At 41.2% G+C, this 1,603-nt stretch overlaps 1 protein-coding gene across 1 annotated transcript in view; it reads left to right on the top strand.

The window, feature by feature from the left end:
- Positions 1 to 1,603, top strand: part of cdh23 (cadherin-related 23) — a gene marked incomplete at its 5' end in the record, with an annotated part of 152,643 nt that overhangs the window by 61,287 nt on the left and 89,753 nt on the right. The window contains 2 exon segments of the mRNA XM_014005461.1: positions 606 to 666; positions 912 to 1,060. Of these exon segments, the coding sequence (XP_013860915.1) occupies positions 606 to 666; positions 912 to 1,060 (210 nt within the window).

Raw genomic sequence — 1,603 nt, 5'->3', positions numbered from 1 at the left:
TTTATTATTTTATTTTATTGCATTTTATTTTATGTTATTACATTTTATTATTTTATTTTATAATTTTAATTAATTGCATTTTATTAGATTTTATTATTTGATTTTATTTATTTTATTATTTTATTTGATTTTATTTCCGTTACTTAACCAGGCAAACCTATGGAAGCTGAGAGCAGACGTTTTCAGCTGGGAATATTTTTCCACGGTTTTCTCGAGATTACGCAGAAAAGGAAAAGGAGACCTCGTTATCTAGGTTATCAGGTCTGAACCGGCGGGTCGAACCCAGGACATTCTTGCTGTGAGTCGGTGGTGCTAACCACTGATCCATCGTGCTGCCATCATCACCTTTAGACCTGTTTGGGTTCAGAAGTGAGGCCCCTGGCCGGCTCCACAGACTTCGGGGTGTCGGGGTTCTTCTGGCTCTYCGCCCGTCACGGAGCAGGGGTCCCCTCTGCCGCCGGGCCTAAAATGTTGTTGTTGTGGCAACGTGACACCGAGCTCCGTGGACTGAATGACAATGTTCTGGTTTGTTCATCTGTCTGCAGGAAAACGTACGAGCGTCGTCAACAAACGTCTTATTTCATGGAGATGTCCTCTTGTTGTAGGTTCGAGCCACAGACGCAGACCAGGGGGAGAACGGCAGAGTCCTGTACAGGATCCTGACTGGTAGGTGGTCCTCACTGACCAGGTCCACAGACCTGCTGCAGAACTCATCATCACCTCTCAGAAGTTACCTTTGAGGTTTTAAAGTTGGATTTAATGATTTATTTATTGCGTCGCACTGACAAGATAATTTAATCCCATCGATGACTAACAGTCAGATTAAATAAATAAGCTCTGGGTTCAGATTTATTATCTGTATTAATACAGATGTTCTCTTACATTCTGCATGTTTTTGTTTGTGCACGCAGGAAACAACAACAATCAGTTCAGCATCGACAGGCAGACGGGGCTGGTGACGAGAGGCCCGCAGGCCCTGGACCGAGAAACCAGGAGCTCCCACGTGTTGGAGGTGGAGGCCTACAACAGTGACGAGAGCAGCATGAGGAGCTCCGTCAGGGTGAGAAGGAGTGACTGATGCAGACATGATGGATCCAAAGCAACAAACGCAGCAGTACAGCAACACGAATCACTTTCAAGGTCTTCAGTTTTACAGGAGATATGAGTTCACCTCAGCAATCAACCTCAACTGGAAAAGACTGATTTTAAAACTAATTTAAAAACACCGTCAAAAATGTTGTTTTATCAATTTATTCATTTCATTCATAGAAGAAACAAAACAAAAAACTAAATGTGTCATGAAAGAAACGGGTTCAGAAAGAAGAAAATCTCAGAATGTTTGTCCCTTATTTATAAAAAATAAATACAAACAACTTAAACTTGAACAATCTCTAAATTTAAAAAAGTAAAAACAACATCAGGTGACAGACTGCTGCATCCGAGGAGCACAGAGGAGCGTTATCACAGATCCTTCCTCCCAGCAGCTGTCAGACTCTATAACCAGCACCACGCCCAAAAATCACAATGTTTACACAAATCACAATAAGTGTTTACAAAAACCACAATAAATATTTACAAAAATCACAATAAGTGTTTACAAAAA

This window comes from Austrofundulus limnaeus, unplaced genomic scaffold (genome assembly GCF_001266775.1).
Source record: "Austrofundulus limnaeus strain Quisiro unplaced genomic scaffold, Austrofundulus_limnaeus-1.0 Scaffold30, whole genome shotgun sequence".
Lineage (NCBI taxonomy): Eukaryota > Metazoa > Chordata > Actinopteri > Cyprinodontiformes > Rivulidae > Austrofundulus > Austrofundulus limnaeus.
The sequence above is the reverse complement of the archived record's forward strand: the minus strand, read 5'-3'. Positions and strand labels throughout refer to the sequence as shown.